Source organism: Prionailurus bengalensis, chromosome C2 (assembly GCF_016509475.1).
Source record: "Prionailurus bengalensis isolate Pbe53 chromosome C2, Fcat_Pben_1.1_paternal_pri, whole genome shotgun sequence".
NCBI classification, from domain to species: Eukaryota; Metazoa; Chordata; class Mammalia; order Carnivora; family Felidae; genus Prionailurus; species Prionailurus bengalensis.
In genome coordinates, this window is record NC_057350.1 from 39,828,540 (window position 1) to 39,854,908 (window position 26,369).

The 26,369-nt window shown below is 35.4% G+C and overlaps 1 protein-coding gene across 4 annotated transcripts in view; it reads right to left on the reverse strand.

Annotated features, from left to right (window-relative positions):
• Window positions 1-5,491: 5,491 nt before the first annotated feature.
• Window positions 5,492-26,369, reverse strand: part of VGLL3 (vestigial like family member 3) — a 48,842-nt gene continuing 27,964 nt past the window's right edge. For all 4 annotated transcript variants that reach the window (XM_043593888.1, XM_043593887.1, XM_043593890.1 and 1 more), the window contains exon 4: window positions 5,492-11,611. In XM_043593888.1, the coding sequence (XP_043449823.1) occupies window positions 11,568-11,611 (44 nt within the window). In that variant the 3' untranslated portion in view covers window positions 5,492-11,567. The remainder of the gene's footprint in view (window positions 11,612-26,369) is intronic.

The following is a 26,369-nucleotide window of genomic DNA, read 5'->3' on the forward strand; positions in this document are numbered from 1 at the left end:
TTCTACCACTAAATATAAGAAGGTAAAGACACATGTTTGAAATGTACTGAAGTTAAAATGAAGGTAAATGTGTTGTTGGAAGAGTAGCATGTTACGTTATACATGTACCTGAGCGGGTAGTTAATACAAATTTACATGATGTTTCTGAATTTTGTGTTTATGGTATTCATTAGATTTTCAAAGTTCGTTGTCATTTTTCATTCTAAATAAATACTTTCATGATTTATTATGCCTTTGTATCTTCTTAAAAAGCTCCCCTCTGTATAAACCTTTTATAGGTGTCAGATCCTAGATCAGCCCTTGGGTGATTAACTTGCCAAAGTTAATCCATTCTGCCTTCAGAATAGCCTGATCCTGGTTCACTCCAGAAGATAAAATTCAGTGGGGCTAGGGCAGGAGAGATCTATTATAAGCAACCAAAGAAGTCAAAACAGGTAAAAACTTCTGGGAAGTGCAATAAAGATCAACATCAGAGAATTTGAATTCTATTGACAAATCTAAGGGGATCATCATGGAGCCAGGAAACACAGACAAGTTCAGAAGCCTCACAGGCCTAGACATACAGCAGAGAGCAAGCAGCAGTGGTTGCATCTAAGAATGTGTCCATGAAAAAGCTGGTTTTAAAACTAGTTTTTTCTTTTAATATTTATTTATTTTGAGAGAGAGTGAGCAAGTGGGCGAGGGTCAGAGGGAGAGGGAGAGAGGGAATCCCAAGCAGACTCCATGTTGTCAGTGCAGAGCCTGATGTTAGGCTCGATCCCATGAACCATGAGATCATGTCCCCAGCCAAAACCAAGAGTCAGACACTTAATTGACTGAGGCACTCAGGTGCCCCAAGACTTGTTTTTATGAATGGGCACTGCCTAATAAGAAGGTAATTGGCCTATTTCAAATAGTCAATACAGACACTATATCTACTATCAACTATCTAGGTTAAGAGATTTAACATCCATATGACTTCAGACAAGGGCTCCCAGGAATTGAAATCATTACTTCACTTTACTTGTATGAATATTATTAGCATATTTAGTTGACCCTGTAGAAAAAGTAAATGAAGAAAAAAATATGTTACATACACATACACATACACATACACATACACATACACATATACACATTAAGTTCTGGGATTCCAGGAGTGGAAAGATTTCTACTACTCCATTTTCATAGGATTTCATAGGATTTGTAGAAAGAAGTTGGCTAAGAAATTATTAAAATATGCTCACAGCAAATGCATTCATAGATGTGACAATAGCAAAAACCTTAGAGGGTAGTGTCGTGGTGTAAGATTCTTTTTTTCTTTTTTGGTTAAATCTGAGTTTGAGGGGCACCTGGGTGGCTCAGTCGGTTAAGCATCTGACTTCACCTCAGGTCATGATCTCATGGTTTGTGGATTCAAGCCCCATGTTGGGGTCTGTGCTGACAGCTCAGAGCTCGGAACTGTTTTGGATTCTGTCTCTCCCTCTCTCTCAAAAGTAAATAAACATTACAAAAAAAAAAAATTAATCCAGGTTTGAATCCTCACTCTGTCACTTGAAGTCAAGTGCTCTTGGGCTGTCTTAACTGATTTCCTAAATTCCTAAGTTTAGGAATTACTAAAAAATTACTAAATTTACTAAATTACTAAAAAATAAGCTTAATAAAAAGAAAAGCCATAGTATTTACTTAGTGGTAAATGATTTATAGACTTTATTTAATTCCTTTAACAATTCTATGAAGTAGTTACTTTGCATATCTTCATTTTACAGACGAATACACTGAGACTTAAAGGGGTTAAGGAAATTGTCCAAGGACATCAGCTTCTGAGTTGCATCACTAGACATTAAATCCTCATGTTTTTTTATATTTCAAACTTCCTCTCAAATAATACTCTCTACATATTGCTATTTGTGATATTTCCTTAACATAAATTCATGTAATGTTCATGGTATATGGAAGAGTTTTAATAAATATCAGTTCCTCTTTGTATCTGTGCAATACTTTTACTTTTCTCAAAGCAGTTTACATTTATTTCATCTGATCTTTACATTACTGGTAAGGAAACTGACCAAATGCTATCAACAAATTACCAGTAGAACTGCTCCGAGAACCCAGGGTTTCTCATTTCATATTTGTCATCTTCTCATCTCCATCCTGTTAAAATGATGTATTACGAGAAGAGACCTTCATTTTTAACTTTTCTTGGGTCCTCCCTTCCTCTTTTAGGCTGTAGGCAGAAAGCCGTATGTGCTTATTTTCATAAATGAATGAGTGCCTTGATTTTACAGAAACTGATAGCACACATTTAAAATGATTACTCTGTGTTCTTTAGGATCATCATAGGAAGGCCAGTCTCAACCAGACATTCCCTCTCCTTGCAAGGACAAGCCTTAATGGAATCTGGTCTGCAGAGTGTCTGGGCTGTGTGCAAGGCTGGTGTCAGAGCAAGTGCAAGCAAGTTCATGGAGCTCAGCCTTTACAACATCCTGTAACTCAAACAGTCCTTCAAGGCACCACCCACCTTTTCCAGGGGGAATCTGTTGAAATGATTCTCTTGGAAGCAGCATGGAAATGGGGGGGGGGTGGTGTTAAGTATGTGTTTTTGTATGTGGATGGGTGAGTGGGTGGAGACAGGGGTAGGACGGTGAGGGAGACGAGAAGCTAAGATGAAAAAAACAACCATCACTGCCACCAAAATATTCTGCTCAAGGATGAGGGAGTACATACACCCTACAGCTGTTAGCACTGTTCAGCATATTTTGCATATTTACATATACCAAGTATTTCCAAACAGCCTTGTGTTTGTTTTAAAATCCCACACGAAGATGTCTGGTAAAGCTGTCACTGGAAAGCTTATTTTCTTGGTGATGTTTGCAAAACTGTTTTTAAAATTCTGTATATACATCATAAACCAAGCAGAAGAGTTAACTGTCATGACCAACATTATAATCTAGACTAGTCAGACGACATTCAGAGCAAAACACCCATGTTCTAAGGCCTTTAAAGAAAGCACCTGTTGGTTGAAGCCAATTTAAAAAAAAAATTTTTTTTGGTTCAATGCAAAATGAAACACAGAACATCACCCAGTGATACATAGTTAGTATTGAAACTAGCAAAGTGTGATTTTCTTAATTGCTGTTGACTCTCTTCTTTGATTTAGAAACATTTTCGGTTTTGTTTGTTTGTTTGTTTTGGCAAGGAACATGATTAATACTGGATGGATTTCGCATACAGCCATTTTCTTTAGGAAACATAAAACACAAAACCACACATAGCCCATTTGAAAAAACCTAGGAAACTTTCAGCAGAAGGAATGGGGTAGTTTAGAGCTATATTTTCCTTTTAGCAAGATCCACAAGAAAAGGATAGAGTATCGTGTTTAAAGGGGAACAGATTTTGTATTTTTTGGCAAGATAATAAATCCTCTGTTGCTATATTTGGCTCCCTGCAAATAGTCTCTTTTACAAGTGAGAAGCAAAGATCAATGCTGGTGTTCTTCATTCAGCCACAGCCAAACTTGGTGTGGAAAGTAAAACAGTTGTGTTTGAGTGTTGTTTCTAAGACAGTCTAGCTCATTTATTGATCAACAGCATTCCAAAGCACAGGAACCTACTTTACACATTAAATGTATCAAAATATGTTTGCTTTCCATAACAGTTTTTCCACTGCTTAACTGATAACAGATGTAATGATTCAATCTGGACAAAAATGTAAAAGCTTTACCATGTCAATGTGGTCATATATAGATATTTTGTCAAATGTGTATAAGCAGGTCAAATGAGATGCTTGGAGACTTAGGACATCACAGGATGATCATGTTCCCAAAAAAAGGAAGCAAAACAATTAAATGGTAGTTGATTGTCCCCAGAGAAAACACACTTCAGCTAGGAAGAATCTGCACCAGATGTCCTTCTCTCCACCCCGCCCCCCAACCCCCTGAGTGTTTGTCTGACATAAATACCACATAGCCCTTTAGATTCCAAGGCACTATAATAACCACGTGAAATGTTTGAAATAAGAACAGAAATTCCCTTTGTATGCAATTATTTAAGTGAATGAAGACGAATCCTACACAAACGACCATCGTGAACATGGAACAAGCCTTGCTAGTTTCAGTGATGTATTAAATACTCCCAGATTATAAGGCTGGTAAAAAAATAAATAAATAAATAAACTTAAATCTAATAATAATTGTGGTAGTAGAATAGTGCCCCCCCCCAAAAAAGTACTCACATCCTAATCCTTAGAACCTGTGAATATGTTACCTTATATTTAAGGACTTTACAGATGTAATTAAATTAAGAACTCTGAGTTGAGGAGATTATCATGGTAGAGCCAATGTAACTACAAATTTCTTTAAACATGTAAGAGAGAGGTGAAAGAGAGGGTCAGAATGATGCCTTGTGAGAAGGACTTGATGGCTAATCGCTTACAAGATGAAGAAGGGGGCCTTTAGTCAAGGACTCTAGAAACTTGGAAAAGCAAAGAAAGAGATTCTCCCTTAGGGCATCCAGAAGGAATGCAGCCGACACTGATTTTAGCCTGAGAGCAGTGCCAAATGTCTGACCTACCAAGTGGTTAAGATAATAAATTTGTTTGAAGATGTTAAGATTGTGGTAATTTTTACAGCAGCCATAGAAAACTCATAACACTAGTCTAGTCTAAATATAGCAACAATTAAGAATGCCAAATTATTTCACCTATAATGTTGGAGGGTCTACTGATTTAAACACTTATTTCTAGACTTTTGCACTTCCACATTAAAAATTCATTGAATAAGAAAGTAGATGCCATTGTAGGAAAACTCTAACTTCCTTCAAAAATACAGTCTTGGAATTTTCCTTTCTAGGTGTAGTTCTTCACTGTCAATGAATTGTAAGTTTTTGGTCGTGTGTGTGTGTGTGTGTGTGTGTGTGTGTGATTTTCCATACTACTTACAGCAAGTTCTGTATCAATAAGAGTAAAAACAAAACAACAAAATGTACTTTGTGGAAAGAGTCAATTGATAGCTTTAGAAGCATTGTATTAAAAAATTCACGGTGTGCCTGGGTGGCTCAGTTGGTTGTGTCCAACTCTCGATCCTGGCGCAGGTCATGATTTCACGGTTGGTTTGGTTGGTTCATGGGATCAAGCCCTGCCTTGGGTTCCAGGCTAGCAGCGTAGAGCCTGCTTGGCATTCTCTCTCTCTCCCTCTCTCTCTTTCTCTCCCAAATAAATAAACATTGAAAAAACTTCAGAAGCTTCCTGTTGTTATGTAATTTAATACATTTCACTTGTTCTTCCATTATGAACACTTGTTTTATAACCCACTCTTCACTATTAACAACTTGGCCTTAGAAATTAACTTGGCCTTAGAAATTAACTTCATAAAAAAGACTCACTAATATTTAGCTTTAGTTTTCAAAGATATTTATAAACTCCTTAACTGGAGAAGAAGAAAACAGTGAGCTTGAGTTCATTTTCAAGAAAGGCAGACCAAACGAAAATGCTACATTAAAATATAAACATTAAATTCACATTAAATTATTTATTGAACAAATTGAAGGTGACAGTTTTTACTACAAAGTCCTCCATCATCTTATATCACTGACACATAGTTATGTGACCTGCATTTGAAGAGTGAATAGAAATATTAAAATGTCTCTTTCCACAATCCCAAGAAAAACAAACAAAAATTATGATTTCATAATGCGCTTGTAAACCCAAAAGTTTTATGAATTAAAGACTGACAACTAGGTAAGATTAGTTAATTTGTCTTTCTGGAAATGTAAAATTAAGATAGCATAAAATTGCTCATAAAACTCACAAGTCTGGAATTTCATTGTATTTCAATGTTGTAAGATAATATTTCTATTATTATTTTCAGTTTACCTAACCAAGTGACAAATATAGTCTTCTACACTATTTTTTTATAAAAGTATTTCACCTTACCTAGATGTATATGATAAAAACAAATTAATCCACGTTTTCTCTTTCAATATATGCACTTTAAAATGAACAAAGAATTCACATGAAAACTCTTCCCTATATTGTACATCCAGAAAAATGAATGGAATAGTATTTTAAAATCATATATAATATCCAAGATTGTAAATATCCTAAGAAATTAAATCATGTGTGTAAATAATTATTCATTTTTGCCCTAGCCACAGCATAGAAAAAAAAATGTACATCTCTACTAGTATAAAGAGATATCATGAGAAAAGTTCACATCTTACGCATACACCAAAAAAAGAAAAAACCCTAAAGAATCTTATATTCTAAAAGAGTTATTCTTAAGTCAAAATTTAGTAGTCCAGAAATTGTTAAAAAGGAAGCTACTTGATGGTGACTGTCCCTTTTCTAGAAGGTATCATTGTTTACTTACATAATTACACTTAATTCAATAGTATGCCTTGGACCTTTAAAAGGACATTTACATATTATCGGATCAAGTTAATTTGCAATTTTGACTGAACATTAGTTTGATTAATTATTTGAAACTATAAAAATTTTTCAAATAAAAAAGCATAATGGACAATAAAGGAAATAAGAAAATCAAGATATTTTAATAATAATGGCTATTTCTATACTTTGGGAAAGTATATAGGAGTAAATTCCAAGAGAGCACTAAAAGAGAAAAGCCTGAAAGTCTGTTCTGTGACCAATGTCCATGACCAAGTTACTAAGGTAATTAAAGCTATTGAGACCAAGGTTTCCTGGAAGGGCCCACCCATACCCCAATCTTCAATCATCCATTTTTGTGTAGTTTATGTATTTATTTTCAACATACATCACTGAGATAAAACTATAACCTGATTTTTCTAAAATGACTTTAATAATACTTTTAGTACTTTAAAAATAAGAGATTTAGAGGGCTCTTAGGCCATGTTTTTAGAGAATAAAAGTAAATTTCTCAAAGAAGCCTTAAATTTTCTGACAGATGTGTCTTTCATCCTGGAGGAAAGAAAAAACAAAACAAAACAAAACAAAATGAAACTGGATCCTTAGGATCCTGTACGTTAAAATCAGCAGGCTGATTTCAGTGGTCTCATACAGTTTCTGCTTTTCTGCTGTCCTTATGTCTGCTGTGAAGGTGATCCATCACAGGGATTCTAACTGCTATCAATACCCCTTTGTAACTGCAATGGCTCAAGCGAACTCTTTCCATCTTCAATAACTGACACAGTGTCAACATCTGCTTCCAATAAAATTGTTTCTTTTTTTCTCAAGCAGAGTAAATCTGCTGAGATCGTAAAGGGTTTTCTTTCCCCTCCCCTTTTCATGCAAACGATCTTTTTCCACCATATTCTGCAATTTTTCCTCCAAGGCAAGTAAAAGAAAAAAAAAATGGATAACTTCAAAAGAGATGTTTTTATTCCAGGTGCTAAGGAAGCCCAAAATGTAATTGAAAAATATAAACTTTGGTGATTTAATAAAGATGTTGCCTTGATTTGGGATCCTGGATGAATAAAACTTTGGAATATGTAAGAAAACTCACAGTTGGGGCTACATACCACTAAAAGGTTATTTTCTTTCATAAATGACACACTAAAGTAACAGAAATAATTAAGAAATTTACATTTTATCTTCAACAAATAGTAGTGGGCAAAGATTCTCTTGCAACAATTTGTCATGAAAAAGTAGTCATATATCTATTGGATTGCTGCAGAAATAGATATGGAAAGTATAGAGAAGGGACATTTGGGAGCTCAGTTTTATGACCTACTTAGAAAATTGATAGACATTTGTGGTGCCTGTCATTTATTAAATACCTATAATGAGACAGATATGATTGATCACATATATATGATATATATATATATATATATATATATATATATATATATATATCATATAGATATGATTTCCACACTTCACAGCCTGCCAGTTAGGTATTATTATCTCACTTTCTTCATAAGATAAACCCCAAATCACACATATCTAACTGTGGCCAAGGCAGAATTCAGAGAATGACCTAATATACAAACCAATGATCTTTTCCATTAATTCGTTCTACTTCTCTATTCATCCCCCAGTCAAAACTCCAGCATGTATACATTCCTTTACCACCACTTAATGCCTCATTGACTTAATTTGGCAAATACAGTGTAACAAAGGGAGGGACATCCAGTAAGAAATAGAATTTAGTTTCTTAAAATATAGTTTCTGACTGCAACTTTAAATGACACATGTAACACTAAACCACAGAACAAATGCAAAAACTAGATAGATCCAGTCCTATTCTGCAAGTCTTAGAACAGGAATAGGAAATATGGTTTGCAAAATGAATAATGAGCTCCTCAAGGGCATGTTTTACACCAGTGCCTAGAATTTGTTTTGTTTTTTTGTTTTTTTGTTTTTGTTTTTGGTTTTTTTTTTTTTAGGTTTGTTATAAAGTTCAAAGAACTAATTCCTCAATTATTTGCAAACCACTGGCTCTTATTTGCAACATTTGGAGCAACCCTGGGCATTTTTGCTTAAATGACAATGTAAATAATTTTAAGAAGAAAGAGAAAGAAGAAAAATTACAGATGAAAGTTAGGAAGGGGATGATTAACCTTCTTAAGAAACATTGATTTTTAAAATATTTAGAGGCTCTTTCAAATAAACGATGAGGGACAAAGTAGCCTGTTGAGATCCAACTCATGAGTTGTTCATTAACTTATGATAGTGTAGTGGCCAAAGCCTGGATTAGATGTCAAATAAATGAGATGATTTTATATGGTTTAGCTCACATCTTCCAAAACCTTGAATAAAGTCTAATTTTTAAAATAGTCAAAGGTGGAGTGGTTTCAAATGATTTAGGGAGGAAGCTGGTAGCCTCTTTAAAGCAGGTTAGAAGCCCATAAGTTCAACAGCATCGTTTTGATGTGAGGAAAGCAGAACCAGAGAGTGATAGCATTTTAAACTTAAGGTCAGAATATCATGCTAAATTACAACCCATTCTCTTTTATAACTTCTGGTGGTAAAGGTAAAATGCTCATAACAAGGGGATGCCAGGCAATTATAGAGACATGCACTCTCTTTTTATTTAGACTTTGATCTATTCCTTATCTTGCAAGGATCTAATCCTTGCAATATGTCAATGATGTCTTTTCTCAACAAGAGACCTCACTTGCAAATCTTTCCTAGATACAGCAGAATTCAGGTCCCCAACTTTTCTTGGGCCCCAGAGCCAAGGAATGTTTCATCCTACATTCTACTGTGCACAATGTACCATCCTACAGTGGCACAGAACACAGTCCAAATTCAGGGTGAAGCTATCCAATTGTCTGCTCTCCTTTTGAATTCAATTCAATGGAGAAGAAGGAACGGAGCAGAGAGTTAATACTTTTCTTCTCCCTTAATTGGGAAAATCCAATTGCATGATATGAATGAGTTGGAGTACAACACTGTTCTAAGAGAAACTGCAAAGGAAGTTAATAGGTTCCAAAGGAAGAGGAAGGAAATAAATAATCCCCAATGAGTCATCCCATGGGAACTGCTGAATACTTGTCTTTGAAAACTCAGGAGGACACAAGAGGAAACCAATTTTATAGATTCAATCAACTTCATGCTCCACAGATTGGACAAAGTACATACAACCATAACAAATCAAATTATAGATCAAAATATAGATAATTTAACCAAGCCACTCCCTAGAACTCAAAGTTCGTGTCATTGGTAAGTGGAAAATTCCTTAAGTTTCAACCTCACATTAGGTAAAAATATGCATATTGTGTTAAGGTGAGTCTAGGTAAGAAGAAGCAATTTATGGAGTGATAAGAATACCAAGAGAGTGTATAGATTTATAACTCACAGGAGGCACCAGGAAAGACAACCAATGTAAAAAACAGAGATAAGGGAACTACTTTAAATTATCTGTAAGAACCCTGCCTAGCTGAGCAAAGGTTGTGTTGTTCTTATAGCTAAAATCTTTACACACAAGATATACACAATTTAAAATGGAAAGTGGTATTTCACTAAACACTGTATTTCATATTGGTGAAGACAAGGATGGGGGACATTTGAGAAACTTTTACCAAACTAAAACTTCTATATAGCCCTAACTCTTTAATGTGACCCATCTCTGGAAGCAGCTTTGAGAGAATGGACTTGAATCAAAAATCCCTAAAATATTACTAACTGCTACTGTTATAACCCTAATCTTTTCCCAATAGGGTCTTAATGATAATTCCAACTTCACCTTATTTGGGTCCTGAGGGCCATGTCAAGTTGAATCCTGAGTTTTCATGAATAAATTTCAAATAATAAGTGGCTAATTTATTACCCCAATTTAAGTAATTGTGGCATATTCTAATTTAAATTTCATTTTACCCTAAATCATTTTCTTAAAAAGAGTTCAATCAACTAAGACCAGATTTAAACAACCAAAAAAAGACTTGAAAAAAACCTATGTTTAAAATCACATATACAATATATTATTTTTCAATATATAATGATGAGTAACATCAGAAATAGCCACTGAATTAAAGGCTTGTGCTGTGTCTAGTAGCCTCCCAAATATTTTCCATTAAAAATATCTCGGAAAATAAAAACGAAAACAAACAAACAAACAAAAACATCCACTTAAAATACGACCTTAAAAATTGCCATGATTGAATAATTAGAAACAAGGAAACTAAGTCACTGGCAATCAAAGGTAGCATGGGTTAATGTATTTTTTTTTCCAGTGGTTGGATACAAACCGGTTCCATTTATCAAAGTTGGATGGGCTAGAAAGACAATTATATACTCCAGGCAGTCTCTCCCTCTGACTGAAAGTTGATGCAAACTTTCTTCTTAGTCAAACTCCAAGTACTCTTTGGGACAAATCGAAGTAATGAAATATCCTTTCTTTAGTATGGTCATTAAAAAACTTCCTTTTCAATCTATACCTATAACTCAAAGCTAAGTGAGCTAACATGGAATTAAATCTTCGCTGAGATTTAATGTAAAACAATACTATCTTGGCTTGGCTATGCTGCTACTTTTGTAAAAAGGAGGAACTATCAAACACTTGAGGTAACCTAGAAAGCACAGAGCATATCACAGACATTTTAAAGACAAGCATTTTTAACATTTTTGCCAGTGCTTCTCTGAGAGCAAGTTCTTTAAACAGAACTTACCAATTTTTACAATATTAAAAAAAATACATCCCTCAAAAATAGCCCATCAATGCTAAATCAAACTTTCTGTATTCTACAAAAATAGATACACATAGAGCTACAAAATTGTATTCCTGAAAGGATGAGCATTTTCATATCTGGTTCATCTTTTCCTGACAAGATGGTTGGTTCAAAAAGGAAAGAGAAAAAAAATCAGAATGAAACAAAAATTAAATCATGTATTGATAAAAGCGAGACAAAAAAAAAAAAAAAAAGATTTGCACAGTTGACAAAGGCTCAGATGAGGGGAAAAAAAAAACAAATAAAAATGCTTTTCTTCAATGTCTAGGACCCACTCTGCTTTCTCAAGAAAAGGCTCCAAACCAAAGTTAGCTGGCTGACATTTCCTCTTCTTCTTCCATGTCTATTGTGTCCCACTGCAGAATGGGAAATCCTGGCAGCCTCTTTCCCAGTAGGCCCATGGATTCACACTTCAACCTGACTTGCTAATACTGTGTTTCAGTACCAGGGTGATTCCTTGCTCTTGTCTTGATGCTGTAGACCTAGAAAAGGTGACAGTGAGAAAAACGAAAAGCATTAAAACAGGAATCACTCAAAACTGGGCCTAATCTGCTAGACCAGAGCAGTGCTATTTGTGCAGTATAAATTCTTTACTGTGGTTTTCATTTTCTTGGAGTATAAATGAATAATCAATAAGATAAAATAATGTAAATGAAACCTTTTTACTTCTAATGTCAAAAGGAGCTGAAATTTAGAAAAAACAATGTAACATCTTTGGGGGAATTTAGGTAGCATCTCAGTTAATACTTTTCAGGAATAATAATGATACTTTTGAACTAAAATAGTATATTCTGGTGCTATTTTGAAATGTACTCCACATATTTTGTATTGCTACAAAATATGGTGAGCAATTAGACATGGTTAAAAGCTGGATCTAATATTGCCAGTAAAATAGACATAGTTGGTTCCCAGCTAATAGCACACACCTATATTGTTTTAGAAGTTTACTTATTTTTTTCTCCAGAAAATATTTAACATGGCTTATAAAAATCTATACTTCATAGCAAGAAAATACGATTTACAGATAAGTTTCTAAAAGTAATAACAAAAGGAAAATAAGCGAACATGTATAGCTTCCAACTGAAAACTAAAATGAGTAGGAAGAAGTCTATCAAACAAGAAACAGAAAACGTGACTGATTTTGTTCTAATGGAGTCAGTTGACTAATTTCTGATATGGGTAATTAGCATAGCACCTTCAGCTTATACCCATTTGAAGTCACTTACCTCAGTTTCCTTTATTTTTGGCATAATCATTTGGAAGAATAAGACAGGGAACTGATTGCTCTTAAGTTGTTTAAAACCAAATACTAAAACATAAAGGAAGGCTATGGACTAAGTGGGTGGAAATGCAACAGCACTGCCGCTGGGAGAGTGCTCGGATCACAGGATTTTTTCTTGATCCTTGATCTAAAATTGTGTTAAGTCTGGGCTGGTTGTCAGACATTGAATGATTAAATGGGCCAGTATGGTTCTAAATTATAATTGTTATGGGGCGCCTGGGTGGCTCAGTCGGGCGGCCGACTTCGGCTCAGGTCATGATCTCACGATCCGTGAGTTCGAGCCCCGCGTCGGGCTCTGTGCTGACAGCTCGGAGCCTGGAGCCTGTTTCAGCTTCTGTGTCTCCCTCTCTCTGACCCTCCCCCATTCATGCTTTGTCTCTCCCTGTCTCAAAAATAAATAAACGTTAAAAAAAATTTTTTTTAATAAAAAAAATAATAAATTATAATTGTTACTAAAACAGCTGCAGTGATTTCACTTCTTGTCCCTCCAATTTGTCAAAGAATTTCACAAAACAATGAGTGCCATTACAAAACAGTCAGTGATGGCAGACATTAAGACAATCTACAAAAAAATACTACATAAAGGGAGAACAAACAGAAAAAGTCAAAGAAGCACCTCACAGAACCACAAGTCACTATCTAAATTCTACAGCACTTGCATACTGGGGAAAAAGCAACACTGGCTGAAAAAAGGTTAGTTCCATCTTAATTTTTTTTTCTCATGTGACTAGTATTATGTTTAGATAGAGAGTCAATAGTTTTCCTTTCAAAAAAAAAAAGAGGAGAAAGAGAAGATGGGAAAAAAAGGGGGGAAGAAAGAAAAGGACTTTGGAGTATACCAATTCACTCTAAATTTGCTTTACTTGTTTTCAAATGATCTTGTGGTCGGAATAATTTGCAACCTGACACAGTCTCTGTTTGGTGACTCTTATAATCTAAACCACCTTAACTGACAATCTGCTGACTGCATAAATATTTTTTTCATTATTGAAACGTCTCATCTTCTGTATGACTCAGTATTTCCACACTTGAAGACTCCATCAATCTATAGAATGTCAGCACGGCAAGTCATGAATAGTGTTGGAATCATCAAGCGGTTTCAGTGTCTTTTTTTGTCTTAAACAAAGGCAATCCCTAGTTTGCTTTGCAAAGACACATGAGTCCTTCAAAATCATGTTTGTCTTTTTCTGTGGACAAGTATTGCATTACTTAACATAGCTCTGCATTTTCCAACCAGAATAACAGAGGATATTTTCTCATATTAAAATTTCATCTCTTCAATTCTTTTGTTTCCAAGTCTTTGTATTACTCTAATGCAAACCTTAAAAAAGCCAATTCATCTGTGACCTAAAATGTATTAAATATCTGATGTGGTCCCTATGGTTTAGCCTCTTCTTGGTGATGGTACATTAAATCAGACCTTTGTTTTAACTACCAGGTATTTTGAAAATATCCATAACATTCAAGAATAAGTATAAGTAAAACACAAGAAAATGAACAACCACAAACAAAAGACCCTACTACTAATAAGTTGCAACAGACAGAGAAGTGGTGCTACGATTTTTCTTCTTAGACAATTGATGAAGATAGATCAGGATATTTAAGAGTCAGCTAGTACATTTAGTTTTCTCAACAAGAGTTAAAGGGGACAAAATCATTAACCTATTATCCTTACGTGGTCTCCAGAACCCTTATGTGATCTACATACATTTGGGGTTTCCCCAACTCCTTACCAGAACACGAAATCTACTCTGCTGTAATTTTGCTTCTATTCAGGCTTGTTTTGCCTCTCACTTTCCTAACTCAAATCTATGGGATACTGGTTCATAACATATCCTGAAATCTCTCCACTGGCTGCCTGAAATCACCCATGTTTTTCTTCTTGATACCAGTAACTCAGTTTTAATTTTATTGTTTAGTCTGTGACATTTTTAGTAGGAGGGAAAATAAACATAATAAAAATGTCAGTGAACATCTTCTTCGGGCTGAATATGACAGGCACTGTGTGGAGTACTTTACATGAAATATCTCATCTAATGCTCTCAACTATGCTACAATATTTATTTAATGAATGAGAAAATTGAGATTAGGAGAAATTATGAAACTATTAAATGGTAGAGCTAGGATTTAAAACAAGGTGGTCTGGTGTCAAGAGTCTAAGGTCTTTCTTAGTCACAATGTATATGTCTCCCCCCATATGGATTATATTTGTCATAGACTATGTCACTAGCCTATACCACAACTCTGCAAGTCAAAATCCTTTTTTAAAGCAATATGAGGAAAAAATAATAAAGTTTTATATTTCTTTTTGCACTGTTTAAAAATACTCTGATTTAATAGAATCAATATCAGTTAAAAATATAGCTCTGTTAGTAATCTTTTTAAACTATAAATCTTCAATGTTTTTCCTAAAATGCAGTAACTGATTACACAGTTTACTATACACTTCAGATGAAGATTACTTCAATTGTGTAATAGGATATTCCACATTAACTGATACGGTTTTTTTGATATATAACCTCCTCCCCCCCCCCCCCCATAACTAAAAGAAACCTTCCCCAGTGTGAACACTGAAAACACAGGGTGGTCATTCGGTGGTTTTCAGAAATGAGACCAGAGAACAAATACATTAGATTGTTGGTTTCAGAGTTTGAGAATCTGGGATTCAGTTAGGAAAAAAGCCTGAATGGAAATGCAAGCCCACAGACCCAACTCCTCAATTCAGTTCCAACACCACTAACACCTGACCACCAAAAGAAAAGGAAAAAACGAAAAAAAAATCCAGACTTAAGACAGCAAAGGAAATATGAACACAGAAAAGAAGTGTAGAATAATTAGAAGCAGGAGAGAAGTCTTGGTCAAGGAAGAAAGATTGTAATAGAATCTCCCTTTAAAATCTGAAGTATTTGATTATATAACAAGGCATCATAACTCATTTTCTCACTTTCTAGCTGAGGTTTTTGGGAGGCAACAGCTTCAGAGGCTCACGTCTTACAACAGACTCCAGGAATACGAAAGTATAGATAGCAACAAGGTGTGTCTAAGGGCGAAAGCCTGGAGACTTCCCCCTCTCTAGTTTCCCTCAACTCCTGGGTGTCTTATGAAAAGATCCTAAAGTTTCCATGTGACCCCAGTATATCCAATAGCTATGATATGGGTACCCCGCAGCAGAAGACATGGCCCAAGAAACCCCAACTGAGAATCTTGGAAGAATCACAATGACTAGGAGATGAACTGGACTTAAATAGGTCATTACTTAGTTGGGGGGCGGGGTGGGGGGACTGTACAGAGAATGCCCTGAGAAACAGAGTAGGGGGAGGGAATATGTTTGGAAACACAGGCCAGGATAGGAAGGAAATGACAAAACCAAGCAGCAATCAGCAACCTCTTAATTGACAGTTTTTGTGAAACAACTGATTCTAGGAATACAGAGGCAAACTCAGGGAGAGGGTGAGGAAAGAATCTGAGAGGAAGTGTCAACTCTAAATTGGACATTGCAATAAACTGAGAGCAGCAGAGATATCATTAGACTAAGAATACTCAGAATTAATTAGGTTAGGTTTTCTGCTATTGTGTAGAAATGAATAATCAATTAAGTTACTGAAAAGCTACACTCCAGCACACCTGAGTTTTAGGGAATGTTTGATTGTCGGAGTCACATCCACTATGAAAGCATGTCCTACTTATAAGAAAGCACAATCACTTGCCAACACCATTTACTATAGCTCTTAAGTTGAACATGCTTCCAATTAATTTTATTGCTATAGATAAGATGTAATGTGGTAACCATATACTGGGGAACATGATCCTGATAAAAGGAGAAGATGAAAAATAGGAATGTAAAACCTGGAAGTGTGGGTAGAATGTTTTATGACCTGAAAGTCAAGAATTGCTTAGATGCATAAAAATAAACTTTTCATTTCACAGGTACTAAGAGTCTAGATACTCTTTTGGATCAGAATTCTTGCCATTAGACTAAAAGAAGTTGGTAGCTTATTCCTACATTAAAAAAAAAATGAATCCCCTGCTTTATCCCTGCTTTAATAAAGATAAGTCATATTTATTATAAATACAAATATAAAGATATCTTGTGTTGGATACTGTATCAAAATATCCAACCTTTACCAACAACTTGACATGTAACACTGACACAGTGACAAATGATCACAAACCGATGTGAGAGACAGTCATACTATCTTCTCCTACTTTATAACATTATCACTGGTAATGATCATACAACTGCATTTGTTTGTCTGAGCCCCAGGGCAATCATTTTAAATGCTAGTTAAGAATTTCTAAGTAAGATCTACGTGGAGATAGCACCTCAACACTAAGTACGGGAAACACAAAGTAGAGGAAACACAAAGTGGGGGGAAAAATAAGAGTTGGAGCCATCCAACTCAGGAACTGTAATTTCATTTCAGGTAAATATTTAGATCATGTTTAACCACATAAAAACCTCCCTTCTTTCTTTTCAAAAACCTCCTCTTTTCAAATTTCAAAACATCACAGATTTCTTGTTTAATGCTAAGTTGCAGAATATTTAGAAAGTGTAAGTTCTACATAATATCCCTTGTAACCAAAAAAATTCACCAAGTACACTTTGGATGTATATACATACTCACATCACTATTTATACTGTGCTAAAACATGCTTATTTCACTAGCAATATTATCTTGGAAAACCATTCCGTGTCAGTATATGTAGATTAACCCCTCTGGAGGGATTTATAATATTCATTCTACCCTGTAATATAAATTACCCAATTCTCTATAGATGTACAACATTTGGATACACAGACATGTATACAAATATACTTGTTACTTACGTGATCATTTGGTAGATAAGATAAATTCCTAAAAATATGTTTAGATAATTTGTTGAACCTAAGCATATATATACACTTACATATTTCATTGTGAGTGCTAAATATTTCAGCAAGTTTGTACCAATATTCACATTATTTTTTACTACTAATTATCATTATTACAGATTAAAAGTATCTATTTAATTTGCATTTCTTTTCATATTAGTGAAGGTAAACATTATGCAAATATAGCATTCTTTTCTCTGTGTTTTGTCTTTGGCCAACTTTCTATGCATTTAAGAAAGCGGTGTATTTATTTCTAAATGCTTTTTGTATTGTATGTATAGAAGAATTATTTTTCTCATATTTTACAAATATTTTTGCCAGTTTGATGAGCACTAAATATCTTCATAGTTAGTACTTCAATGTTGGACAATAATTCTTTTTAAAGTCATCACAAGCAAAATGTATTCTTGAACCAGACCAAAGATTAAATTTATTATGACACGTGAATTACAATTATCTTCTTATTATTACAACCCTTGCACACGAAAACAATGGTAAAAGATACTTAACTATGGTAGTGAAATAATTTATTAGCAGAGGGATGTTTTTCTGTGCATAAAGATGTTTTCTCAAGACACATTTAGAACTGACTTAAAAATTTCCATGTAGTAGTACTGTCAGAAACAATGAGGTGAAAACTGTCTAAACTTGCCAAAATATCTTTAAGCTCAGATTCAAAAGAGGAGTAGAAACATAAAACCCACGGAACCTAGCAGACCATAATTTACTGCGTTTTTGTAAGAAACACAGCACCTGCACACCGGAGGCAATCATCGCAGGTTGACAAGCAGTTCAGTGCCCAGGTGTTTCCCACCACCCTGTTTTCCCAGACCCAGACTGCAAGCCCCGCTAGCTTGGCTGCCCTCTCAGAACCTCCCTCCCTCCAAAAACCACCAACTCTTCTGTGCACAGAATCTCCAGCCTTTGCCTTTAGTGACATCCACTTCCTCAGATTTGTGTAGGTTAAAATGTCCAGCTGGAAGGAAACTTGGCAAGTACTGAAACCATCAGGATATGGTCTTTCGTGTCTGAACCAGTCATTTTAAAATTGACCTTGTGGACAAATATAAAATATAAATTACAGAGTTAGGTAGTTTTCCATCACGGTGGCAATTTACTATGTGCCAAATTTGAATATGAATTTGGTAACCTCTTAGGTGAGAGAAACCAGGTGAGAGAAACTTAGGCGAAAAACCAACTAGGAGATGCAATATGTAATAGACACAGCTCACCAATTCCAAAAGCAGATATTAAAACACACACACACACACACACACACACACACACACACACACACAAACTTTGAAGACAAGAGACAAAGAATAAAGGAAAAGCAGAGTGGGGAATAGTGAAATGGAATACCCTTTGTAATTTCTTCTACAGATTTTCTCCCAGAACTAGAGAGGAGCAAGACCAAAAAATGCTTGGATCACTTATTGTAACTGAAACCACAAGTTATAATACTCTAGAGATTCTAACTATCCAGACATCTGTTGGATAACAAATGCAGCCAAACATGCATCTTTAAAGAGGTTTCTAGGTTATGCAGTGACAGCTTTATGATCCAGAAAATAGATAATCCAACCAGAGGAAGAGCTAATCTGGATCCATTGCTTACCCATAAAAACATAATTAGGGACACAACACCAACACAGAAAACCCTGTACCTAGGATTAGGAGTTATTTAAAGACTGCAAAAATTAAAAAAATTACTTGAGAACTACAGAAATACCAATGTATTTTTATGCCCATTTGATTTACATAATCAATCTCTCCATTAAAGCAAAACATATTGGAAAATATTTGGTAAGAATAAGATATGTTGCATATCAATCAATTCTACATTGACATCAATAATTTTTCATCTCACTTATATGTGATATAAACACAAGCTTGTTCTGACATTTTCCAGAAAAGACTGTCCAATCCAAGCAAACATAAATAGGCCTTCAAAGATTATGAAGATAATAAACACTGCCTGATATTGCTCATGCAAAGCAAACATGAAAATAAGCATTGTAACACATGCTTTATACTTGACAAAAATTATGAAGGTAAATAACATAATATATCAGGCTATTTCTAAACAGCACATTTTGCCTCTTAAGTGCAGTCTCTCCTAAGACTTTCCTTGGTCATATCTTTGCCAAGGAATTCACAACATGTTGGCTACAGACAAATGTTTGTGAAACCTTATACTGTTGATAAATAGAACAATAAGAAAAGAGTTAGCCTGGAAGGGAATAAAAAGAATCTGTAAATTCCATAGGCCATATAGAATTTTTGTATACAGTCTTTGCAGCCTATTTGAAAACTGATGTGAAACTCTGAGAACAAGTTCTGAAACAGATTTCTTCATTCAAGCTGTTTCTTTTATATGTACCCCTATATGTGATATGAGAAACAGTAAAGCATTAGTGAAAAGATAACTCACAATACAAATACACTGACCCTGAAACAGGACTTTTAATGCTTTGAGTGATTCTCCATCTTCTCCATTCAGAGTCACACTAGATTATCTTGGGAGTTTTTTCAACCTCTATAGCTCCCCTGTCAGATGAGCACCTAAGTTTCCCTTGGGAAGATATGGTGTAGATTGAAAAAGTATCCAACTCCTAATTATAGCTAGTTGATGAAGGCTCCTTTAAGACAACAGTCAAAAAATGATGTCATTGCCTAATTTTGCTTTCAGTTTTTAGGAAAATATTTCAGAAAGCAAGAGATGCTACCCAATTTATACAGCAATACACAGAAACTTGCTGACTAAATTAATACTGGAATGGAAAATGAATCAATTTTTAGCACACAGCTTTTAAAGATTAGCATGTATTAATGGAGTTTTGGTGAGTCTAATTATACTTGGTCTGTCTCATTCTACACATAAAATTTCCTTTTCATCTATATGAGTGATGAGGATAAATATCTCAACAGTACTTAAACCCAAAGGGATAGGATTTATTTTTTGGTGTCCTCTCATCCTACATGGCAGAGTGTTTTAAACAGAAAAAAGAAAAAAAAAAACAAAACTATGTTTAAAACTGTCTTGGAGATGCACATCCTGATACTCTTTCAAATTCTTTCTTCTTGATTCTTTTTTTAAATTTATTTTTATTTTTTACATTTATTTATTTTTGAGAGACAGAGAGAGACAGAGCACAAGTTGGGGGAGGGCCAGAGAGAGAAGGAGACACAGATTCCGAAGCAGGCTCCAGGCTCTGAGCCATCAGCACAGAGCCTGATGCGGGGCTCGAACTCACAAACCGTGAGATCAGGACCTGAGCTGAAGTCGGACACTTAACCGACTGAGCCACCCAGGTGCCCCTCTTCTTGATTCTTTATCACATCTCTCCAATTATCTGCCCAACCAATACAAAAGCACCCAGTTTTCATCATATGGCAAATAGCAGCGAACAACAGTATTAGGAAATTTAGCTCCAGCAAATACCACAGCTATTCTTCAAGAACAGAAACAAATTAAGGCAGATAAAGTCAGGAAGTGACAGAGGCATTCAAGGCTTGCATCTCAATTATTCATGATGTCTCACATCTCCAGTGTGATTTTCTTTTTCTGTTTTACACGCATGTATGTATTTAATAAGAATAATGAGAGCTTTAGTTCTCCCTCAAGTATACCAACTAGAAAACACAACCATGTGCAATAGTTCATTGGAATCTCCCAGGGACAGCACAGTAGGAAGTATTATCTCCATTTTCAATCTAAGGGAGAGGAGGAACATACAGGTTATGAAACTTGTTCAACATAATACAGCTAAGTGGTGACATGTGTCTTGGAATTTCTTTTTTGGTCCTCTGCTTTTCTCATACACATCTCTACATCTCTGTGAAGATTAAAGTTCTCGTTCTCTGTACTGACCATTAATGTTATGATCCCCTAAGTGATTAGGGGTGCAAGTAAATTATTAATAAGATCAATATCTCTCGTCTACTCTTGACTCTTTCTCTTTCACACACACACACACACACACACACACACACACACACACACACCATTATTTGTATTATTATGTAAATGATCCTGAAACATTTGGAATCTTCTCAGAAGGCTCCTGCACTTGTTCTATAAAGTAGGAGGAAGATTCATGAGACAAAATCCCCATGCTCCGGGCATTGTGACATTATGGAACCATTCTATGGATGAAGGCCCAGAAGACAGCATGGGCAAGATCTACATGGCTATGGGAGAGCAGAGGAAATTCATTAAGGCTCTACAGAATCCAGCCATGCATACTTGAAACTGACAGCAGTGTTCTGGAATGCATTTCTCCCTCTGATTCACCATCCAGTTACTTTTCATGCAGATCTCACTCTCTGGCTAGGATCTCCTGGAATTTTGCATGCATCTCAAAGATGGTTTCCATTACCCTTCTGGTCACGAAATTGTCATTCTGGACATGTGCCCTATACAACTAACACCATTCAAGAGTGCGTAAATATTTTAACATACCTTTCATGGTTTTTTTTTTTTCTCTCAATGGAAAATAGGATTATGACTTATGCCAAAGAAAAAAGTTTGCAGAAAGTGTTAAGCAGTTGGTTGTTAAGTACTAGAGTCTTTATTATTACCAAATCATAATAAACTTTTAAAAGTCCAGAGAAAAGTATTAGTTCAAAAAACATCCCCACATATTTTTTTTAATCTGCAACTATTGCTTTGTGACATCTTAACTATCCTAATTGAGATAATGCCTTCAAGATAAGTATCCAGAAATCTATAAATCTTTATTGAATAGCACAATTGCCAATGACAAATCACATAATCCTATGGGCTGGCTTCTATATAATATTCCATTTATTTTTTTTTAATTTTTTTTCAACGTTTATTTATTTTTGGGACAGAGAGAGACCGGGCATGAACGGGGGAGGGGCAGAGAGAGAGGGAGACACAGAATCGGAAAACAGGCTCCAGGCTCCGAGCCATCAGCCCAGAGCCTGACGCGGGGCTCGAACTCATGGACCGCGAGATCGTGACCTGGCTGAAGTCGGACGCTTAACCGACTGCGCCACCCAGGCGCCCCAATGGTGTTTTAAAATAGAACAGGCACAGAACCTTACTTCTAATCATATGATTTCAGCAGGTAGACATATTAAATGGAATATTATAGGGGCGCCTGGGTGGCGCAGTCGGTTAAGCGTCCGACTTCAGCCAGGTCACGATCTCGCGGTCCATGAGTTCGAGCCCCGCGTCAGGCTCTGGGCTGATGGCTCGGAGCCTGGAGCCTGTTTTCCGATTCTGTGTCTCCCTCTCTCTCTGCCCCTCCCCCGTTCATGCCCGGTCTCTCTCTGTCCCAAAAATAAATAAACGTTGAAAAAAAAAAATTTAAAAAAACCACCATTAAAGTTGGGGTGCCTGGGTGGCTCAGTTGGTTGAGCGTCTGACTTCAGCTCAGGTCATGATCTCGTGGTCTGTGAGTTCGAGCCCTGCGTTGGTCTCTGTGCTGACAGCTCAGAGTCTGGAGCCTGCTTTGGATTCTGTGTCTCCCTCTCTCTCTGCCCCTCCCCCACTCATGCTCTGTCTGCCTCTCTCTCTCTCTCTCTGTCAAAAATAAATAAAACATTAAAAAAATATTTAAAAAATAAAACACCATTAAAGCAAATTTCCTAATTTCTTCATCACTTATAAAAATTACTAATAATGTCAGGAAAGGCTGCAATGAATCACTAACCCCATAGCTTTCATAATTTAGCATATATATGCTCCATGAGAAGACATGAAGAGGAAAAGAAGGAAATTGTTTTTAGTTGAGCACCACCATATATGTATATGTTACTTTGATGCCCCCTTTTCTCTAGAATAAAAATTACTTTAGTGATTTAATATTTTATATAAATCATACTATCCTGTCAATTATTACTGAAGCTTCCTGTTGATTTCTGCCCAAGCTTACCACATTTCTGTCTTATTGTAAAGCCTGGAATTGGAGCATTATGATATCAAGTAAATATCCAAATGCACAGAGTTGGTAACTACTGGTTTCCTATAGTCTTTTTTTTAATTGTCTATTTTTAGATAAATAATTTCCAAAAGGGCAATGGATATAAAGCTCCATGATGTTAACCCTTTGATATCCCCAGTGAAATTCAAAATTTGGCAACATTTTACAGGGGATGTTAAAATAGTTTAGCATAGTTATTTTGAGGACTTTCATGCAATCACAATCTTATTTGCCCAGGCTTCTCAGCACCAGACCACTTACAAGAAAGCACAGGTCTTGAGATGGGATCTAGAGAGGTGGCAAACTTACAGGTTGAATGACAAAGCAAGTGGTAACTTGATGTCCATCTCTCTTTCATGGAGATAAACTGCCTCTCCATTTGCTGCTCTAGTTCTCTAGCTACTTTTCATCTTGCCTTTTATTTCCTGTATTTGATAAAACAAAGATATGTAGGCTTCTACTAATGGATTTCAATGTAAAGCATCCACACAGTATTGAACAAGACTGACCATCATTGTCTTAACAACCAGTCATTTGACTAGTCTATTTCAAAGGGATCACTGTATAACAATCTTGAGCAATAATAACTTAAATTGCTTTAAGATATAATTTTTGCCATTTGTGAATGAGGTCCTTTCACAAAATATTCAGATTAGAAGATTCAAATAAAACCTAGTTTTTAAAAAACTGTAGTACACAGAACTTATACAATGAAAAAAATAAAAGAATATGCTGATTCTTTTATAATATTATCAGACACCAAGTGTCCATGGAAAGAAAAAAAAAATAGATAAAAAGGACATTTGTATATTCCTAACTTTCCCATTGGTACCCATTGCTCCCTATCTGTTATCAAAATTTAAGTTCTCAAATAATTTTTTCCAGAGTCCTTGACAGAGTCACTTTCCTTACAGGTTTATCAAAGCCATTATTATTAAAGTATTTTCAGAAATAATTCAGTTTCTCTAACATCTGAGAGAATACTAGAAATATAGCTTCTTGTGCTTATGGAAAATATCACAGCCTGTAACCAGAAACTTGTTTTTAGAATTAGTAGCCTTTGTAGTTTGTTTTTCTGTCTTGCAAGAGCCAATGTCCCATCCTATAATACATAATCTTGATTTCACTTGATATCTGAAGATATGCTCATTAGTGAGAGATAAACCGGACACTGTTAAATATCTGGCTATAATCATAGTTTGGAGCAGAATCGTATCATGATCTCCTCATCACATCTATTACTTGCGCAAATGTATGGCTAATGCTTTACATGACACATTTTTTAAGAAGCCAGAAGACACATCAACACATATTAATTCCCTTTTAGAGCCAGATTTCCCAAATCTGTGTTACAGCACAGAATTGTTGTTTTATTTTGTTAGGCTACTTAAATGTATTTTAGCAAAACGCTGTTTATGTATATTTTATATTGAGTTATTATGGCATTCCTCAAAGTAAAAAAATAAATTTGTAACAAAATTGTAGCTAAAATAACATGAGGGATCCTAAGAAAAATAAATCTGTGGATCTGCAGATGAAAACAATCTCAAGCCATGAGCAGCTTGTGTTTATAGAGAAGAAGTCATACCACAAACATGACACTTGCTCCTTTTGGTAAATTTAAATCTAGTGGATGAAGTGGAACGTATAAATAAAGTCAACTTTGTATTTCAGTAAAAAGGCCTCATGAGCAAAACTTTACTTGAAAAATTAATTCAAATTGGCTGGAATGTCTTACATTGTATATTTTACATTAAGTCAATTATTGGCAATAACAAGAAATGCGAATGACACCACTTCAGTGAAATGAATTGTATGGCTCTGGCTACTGGAAGGTGAATACTAGAACAGAATTTACTTAATATCATCATAAAACAATCTGAGCATGGTTATATATCCATCTGAGCATAGAGATATATCCTTTTATTTATATGTACATACCAAATAACATGTTGTATCACAATAAGATAAAACCAAGAAATACAGAAGTATGTAAAATAAAAAGTGAAGTTCTCTCAACCCCATAATTTCACCCCTCGGTACATACCTAAGAGAACTGAGACTATCTGTTCACACAAAAACTGGTATGTGAGTGTTCGTAGCAGCATGAGTCATATTATTCAAAAAGTAGAAACAAACCAACAAGCGAAGAATAAACCAAATGTGCTATATCTATACAATGGAATAACATCTACTCCTAAAAAGGAAATGAACTTCTGATTTGTGCTACACAAATGATCTACAAAACACAGGTTAAGTGAAAGAAGGCAGACACAAAAGGCCACATACCATATGATTCCATTTATATGAAATGTCCAAACTAGAAAAATCCATGGAGGCAGAAAGTAGATTAGTAGTTGCCCAGGCATAAGGGGAAGAAAGAATGTATGTTGGGGATATATTTTATATCCCTGAGATATACAGATTTTTTGTTGAGGTGATGGAAATGTTCTGGATTTAGATACTGGGGATGGCTTCACAACATCATGAACATACTAAAACCATCAAACTGTACTTTCAAATGGTAAAGTGTATGATATGTGAAATACAGCTCAATAATATGTTTTTTTTTAAGATTTTACTTTTTAAGTAGTCTCTACACCCAAATGGGGCTCAAACTCAACCCTGAGACCAAGAGTCATACGCTCCACTGGCTGAGCCAGCCAGGCACCCTGTCAATAATTTTTTTTAAAGCTACAAAATGTGAGTCTCTGATCACCTTCTCTTGTATAGCTAAAATGTATATAGTACCTATTGTCAGAGCACATTTGTAAATGTTTTAGTTCATTAATTCATTTAATCCTCAAAACAGCCCAATGAAGCAACTTTTAAAGATAAGTTGAGGCACCAAGGAGGTTCAGTACTTTGTATAAAGTCCTGTAGCTAATTAAGTGATGGAGCTCTGCTTATAAAACCAGGCAGTCTGGCTTCAAAGCTCAGGCCACACACTAATTACCAGGACCAATGACCATTAAAAGTTGTGATATATACTTCCAGATATTTTTATTTAGGGAATGGAGGTACACATATGCATACGTGTGGGTGCAGACGGATAAAAACTATACACATGGAACTATACTAGAGGTCAGCAAACTATAGCCCATGGGCCAAATCAGTCTCACTGTGTGTTA